The 6,111-nt window shown below is 35.2% G+C and overlaps 1 protein-coding gene across 1 annotated transcript; it reads right to left on the bottom strand.

Moving 5' to 3' along the window:
• Positions 1–203: 203 nt before the first annotated feature.
• LOC132857638 (testis-expressed protein 26-like) lies at positions 204–4,907 on the bottom strand. Its single transcript, XM_060887590.1, has 8 exons — positions 4,881–4,907; positions 4,682–4,788; positions 4,105–4,186; positions 3,742–3,904; positions 1,761–1,893; positions 1,493–1,648; positions 529–684; positions 204–340 (listed from the first exon to the last, which is right to left on the bottom strand). Exons 2-8 carry the CDS (start codon positions 4,692–4,694, stop codon positions 204–206), a joined length of 840 nt encoding a protein of 279 aa, XP_060743573.1. The 5' UTR covers positions 4,695–4,788; positions 4,881–4,907.
• Positions 4,908–6,111: the final 1,204 nt, after the last annotated feature.

Here is a 6,111-nt window from a genome sequence, read left to right as displayed (position 1 = left end):
AGTGAACTGCTAACTGGCAAGGAACTGACTACATGTACGTATTTCTGGTGAATGTTAATATGTGCTATAATGTGCAGGCAAAAACATACTCTGAACAGCACAATCCACTGCAAAATAAGCAATTTATTATTTTTTTCTTGCACACACACACACACACACACACACACACACACACACACACACATGCACATCACAAGAATCAGTCACAGAGGCCCAGGCCAGACGGATATCCTGTCTAGCACTGCAGGAGGTTGCGTGAGTGCCACTGGCTCAATTATTTTCTTTCCTTGACCAGAGGGACTTGGGGTTTTCTTCAAAAGTGTTTGCAACACCATTTTTTCTGTTAAATGAATGAAATGAAAGAACCCTGTTTCAAATCACAACCACTTTGCCCATTATAGATTACTACATTTTGAATAATTTCACATAACATTTCAATGAATGTGAAAAGAGAAACCAATGGAATAATCACACAGAGTGTGCTTATTACAAAAGATGTGCACATTATTCTTTAAAAAAATTGTTCACCCTTTTCAGGTAAATGTTTGTAGAAGTGCTGGAGTTCCTCAGGCTGGAGAGATCTGAGCACTGAAGCAAAGTCTGTGGATTTGCCACAGAAATGCCTGTCGTAGGTAGTCTTCATGCTTTCCTGGGTGTGGATATGCCTTGGAACTACTGCAGGGACTTAAACATAAAAACACATATAAAAACAAATGTAAGAACTAGAGATAAATAAATAAAATAATCTAGCTACTGTCTAATTTAAAACAACCATAATAATAATAAATATTTATTTTGCACTATTTTTTATGAAGAAAGAAAGAAAGAAAGAAAGAAAGAAAGAAAGAAAGAAGAGTAAATTAAACAAAGTATTCATCATAAGCTCTTAGTTTCCATCTAGGAAGATTTAATGGGCTACAAATTGTAAAAAAGAACAATAAAGTATAATAAAACGTTAATATAATACACCTGCTTACCACATTTTTTAAGGTTTTACGTATTAATATGGCAATGCTGCTGAATTCTGGATTCTGATTGGTCAAAAGGTGAGAAATTTCCTATAACATCAGCTCTGACAGTTTATATTAATGTACTCAGTATAATAGTAAATGGGTCTTTAGCAACTTATACTAGGACTAAGATTAATCATAAATGGATTAAAAATGTGTTGCTATTTGAGAAAGTAAAAGTGTATTGTTTTTTTTTGTCTTATTAACTTCAACAGAAATAAAACTGAGGCCGATTGATGGCTGTTTATAGCTGCTATAATGTAAATATTACAGGGACTAAACTTTTTCCAGGTTCCAATAATCAACTTCAGGATGTTATCAGGATGTTAGCATTCATCACATCAACACTTCTTATTGATTATTTTCTTATACATTCACATTAATTTATTAGGTACATTTTTTAATTTTGAAAAACATAAATGCTGTTTTTGGGAGCATTATAACAGAATATATTTTGCGTCACATTAGTGGTTAAATTTTACCTATCCCCTTTGTTGCCTCACGGTGGGATATATTTCCCTGAAATTCAGGTCTCTGAACGGGCTTACGATAGTTATATCTCATCTCAGTCTGGATGCTCTGGGGAACTTCTGAAATGTGCTTAACAGGATTTAGGGCTCTACGTTTCATCATGATGCCTGTAGGTGAGAGAAAATATGGCACCAAAACAATACAGATGCTGCAGATATAATACACATAATATTGAATAGTAAAATAGCATGACTATTTAAGTATATTAAGTATTTGTACCTTGAGGGAAGCCCAAAAAGTCATTTCTGTATGTTGACTTGTACTGAGCAGACAGAGCGTTTTTGACTTCATCCTCTGGTGGGGGGTTTTCACAAAGCTTCAATCCGGGGGGAAGCCTCCATACCATAAAACCCTGAAGGTGATACCATTTTAATATGTTGTAACTAATGCAACTAGCTCTGTATTAATTCTGCATTTGATTAAAATGCGTAATTTGTTTTCTGGACCTCAGAATTTAAAAAAGAAACACAAAGAAGACACAGTCAAAACTCTCAGTTTCTACTCAAAAAGTTCTCCTCAACCCTAAGTTCAGCTAATGATTTCAAATCAACATGGCTGCTCACATCAATAGTAAACAAAGCAGCACTTGCTTTAGATTAATCAACATATAGAGATCTTTTAAAAAAGATATATAACATTTTGCCTTGAGACAGTATAAATACATCATGCATGACAGTTAGCTGGCTATATTGTTTCAAACAAAAGTTAAACTGAAAGCATCCATGCTTTTTTTTACCACTTTTTGGTAGATCAAATTCATGAAGGTCCAAAACCATGCATTTCGGAGCTCTGACCTCCCACTTCTGACATATATGCGTATAGAGAGTTCTCTCACTCACAGTATTGATTACTCTCAATCCTCATTTTATCAGCGATTTTAATGTTATTGGTCAGAACAGATATTATTAAGTGGTGCTCTATTTTCAGGACAGCAGTAACACTCAGCGTGGATGCATAAATGAGTGGAAACAGAAGAATCTGAGTGTTCTTTAGCCACTTTCATGCCACTGCAGGGTTAAGAAATTTCTGTTAACAAATGCTTCTTAACCACTATATCAGTATCACTGCTCTGAGAATAGTCTATCAACCAAATCATATCTGGCCTTGATGTGGTTCCATACTATTGACAGATGGGGTACAGAGGACTCCTGTGCTCTCAAAGTGGGAGGGATTTGATCTTTTAATCAGATTGGCACTGGTCATTCTGAGCTTGTGAATGTGAAAGAGGGGAGAGGGTGCTTTCCTACAATTATGTGATGCTGTCCTGAGACAAAGCATGAGCAGTAGCTGGCTTGTTGGGGAGAATTAACCACTGGCTCAGAATTGTGACAAAACAATCCTGCAAAAAATGTCAAGTCAGTTTAAATAGTTTTTTTTATTGTCATCCCGCTACATAAATAATTTGTATACATTAGCTGAGCAACATAAAAATACAGTATCACAGCACACTAGACATGAGACTAAAGTGCAAATACACAACAGTGTGACATGAGTACAAGGCAATAAATACACAGGGGAATAAGGAAAGATGACAGAAAAGCTATTGCTATGTACTGTAATCTATTGTGCAATCTACTGTGTAGTGCAATTAATTTAGCAGCAATATTGGAAGCAAAAAGATTCACACTGAAATATAACAAGAGAACAGGGGTGTCGGTCTAACACATTTTGCATAGTATGAGATCATCTATGTATAACGTGCACCTCACCTATTATGATTTAATCCATTATCCAGAGAGAATTTAATTGATTTATACAACTAAGCTGTTGAGGATTAAGGGCCTTGCTGAAGGGCACCTCAGTATCAGCTTGGTGGGCTCATGATTTGAACTCACAACATATCAGTCAGTAGTCCACTGCCTTAACCTGAGAACTACCACCTGATTGTGCATACACTGGGTTTAGTGGGTAACTAATAAGTCATAAATATTGTTATACATAGATAAATATTCTTGTTAGCATACACAGAGAGATTTGTTTGTACGACTTCAATATATTTCGTGGGGTTTTTTTTCGGATTTTTGTTGTATAGTTTTCAAAAAAATCCTATGTTTATTACTGAAGTATGCTGTAGTTTACACTTATATATAAGTGTAATATATAATACATACATATATATACATACTGTATATATACTAAACCTCTAAAAGTACACAAGCAGTTACTGCAAAAAAAGGTAAATGCCCTTTTTTTTATTCACCTGGCTTGGGTGTGGGTTGTTTCTCCTGTTGCCAGAGGCTGTCCCAGTCCGGACACACTCAGGCTTAGATGGAGTTTTCCAGCAAAAGTCTTTGCTATATGCAGTTACACCAATGGATCCATCCAAAGCATATGAATTTCTATAGGCCCTGGAGGTAGTTGGCCTAACAAAGCGACATATCAGAGACACTTGTTGAGTTTTATGCAATATTTATAATTGCAACAAAATACACTACCATTCATTTCGCCTGTTTTCATGTCTGAGACTTGTCAAACCTTTTGGCAGTATCCACAATCAAAATATTACACATAGTTGATCTGTGATGAGGTTTGTGTATTTCACCTTTCCAGATGTTAGGCTTACCGTAAAACTGGAACCGGTGTACTGGGTCTGCTTACAAAATCCCTTTTCTGTGAGGTCTCATACGGGTCCCATTTTCTGCCATCTTTAAAATGAAATTCAGTACAATGCTCATCTGACCATGCTTATCTGGCTCTCAGGCCACAGAATGTCCAAAGACAGAGGTCTGGTATTACTAAATGTAACCTCACTGAATCTAGCAATACTCTCTGAAATAAAGCTATCAACATTTTAGGAAATCCTTTGTATCTTTTGTACTTTTAGCATGTATACCCTTATGCCTGTAAAAAAACATGGTACATAATTTTACACTACATGCAGCTTAACAAATAAACAATATACACTATATTACTATAATACACTATATACACTATAATATATTGCAGGTAAACAATATACACTATACTTACAAATAAATTGTTCCTTGATGGTAGCACCTGAATGTAGCTTAACATCTTCATTTTTGAGAATGAACATGACTAAATTTTAACATTTAAACACTTTTAACATTTACATTTTTTTAAATATATTATAATACAAATAAAAAATCAAATAAGTAAAACAGCTTTGAAAAACTAACCGCTGTTGGCCATATCTTTTTCCTGGATTGAGTTGTTGGGTCACCTCTGGATCCTCTTCTGTAACAGATGACTTAAAGAATTCTGGTCAGTTGATAACCTTGAGTTTCTTGTGCATGCAGATAGAAGATAAAATATATATAAATATATCAATGTAACAAAAGATTATGTTTGTGGGTTTGTTCTCTAGGGATTCTTTACCTTTATTGAACTGAAATGAGAAGTGCGTTGTTGCAGTGGAGAGAAAGTGCAGTTGTTATAGGAGACTAATGACAACAACAGAGAGGGTGCTGAGAGACTGGTGGACTGCAGGGTTGCCAGATTGTGTGGTTGAATTCACTATGAATCTTCCCTATAAGCTATAAGTTAATTACAGATCTATTTCAACACAGCAATTCTGACATTTTTACCAGTGCAAATCCATATTGGTGATATGGTTAAAAAGAATCTATGAGATAAACAAGTTCTAAAAGTTAGAGTCAACTAAATCTTGTCAAATCACACACACACACACACACACACACACACACACACACAAACTCGCACACACACACACACACACACACACACAGTGTCTACAATTAATGTCAATATTCTATATCCATACATAAATATATTCGACTCCAATTAATTGTTTGAGTGTGTCGCCACCTGGTGGTTAGAACTGAGAATTACATATTATTTACTCCACTGAAGGTTAGAACTCCTCTCATAATGAAATGACAACGTGTTTCCTTAGGACTATATGTATATATATATATATATATATATATATATATATATATATATATATATATATATATAAAATTCTGTGTTCATGAACATGTTTTATATCATGTCTAGATCTTAGAAATGCAATCTGAAGTTTGGTATAAATTTTGTTTATTATTTTTGTTTTGGTATGATTGTTATTACTAGTCTTGAGATCATAATTCTGGTAGCTTTTAGACCTTTATTTTAGCTGTAAATATAACTACAACTGTAAGCTGACCATGGCGTTCAGGCTCTGGGTTGGTGCATTTCTTTACTTGTTTATTGATCATTTATTTATTCTATGGTGTGGTATGCTGGTGCAGCAGCATCTCTACTGCAGAATGGAAGAGACTGGACAAGCTGATCAGGAAGGCCAGCTCAGTCCTGGGGATTCCTCTGGATACTGTAGGAGGATAGTAGCAAAACTACTCTCACCCCCTGTATGAAACGGTTCCAGCTCTGAGCAGCTCCTTCAGTGACAGACTGTTACATCCTAAGTGTCTGAAGGAGCGACACAGACAGTCTTTTCACGCTGCTGCTATTAGACTTTACAATCAAAGCTGCTCCCAGTGAACCAGTCACCATAATACACACTGTTATTACTGTTTATATACAATAACAAAGTATTTTAAACAACACGTGCAATAACAGAAATTTTGAAAAACGTGCAATATTACCT

The sequence above is a fragment of the Tachysurus vachellii genome, chromosome 15 (assembly GCF_030014155.1).
Source record: "Tachysurus vachellii isolate PV-2020 chromosome 15, HZAU_Pvac_v1, whole genome shotgun sequence".
Taxonomy (NCBI): domain Eukaryota; kingdom Metazoa; phylum Chordata; class Actinopteri; order Siluriformes; family Bagridae; genus Tachysurus; species Tachysurus vachellii.
Note: the sequence above shows the minus strand (reverse complement) of the source record. Positions and strands in the feature narration are given on the sequence as shown.

Coding starts and splice junctions, on each gene's coding strand:
- LOC132857638 (XM_060887590.1), bottom strand. Junction 685..1,492: donor TGAGGCAACAAAGGGGATAG/GTAAAATTTAAC, acceptor TTTATGTTTAAG/TCCCTGCAGTAGTTCCAAGG. Junction 341..528: donor CAAACATTTACCTGAAAAGG/GTGAACAATTTT, acceptor TTCATTTAACAG/AAAAAATGGTGTTGCAAACA.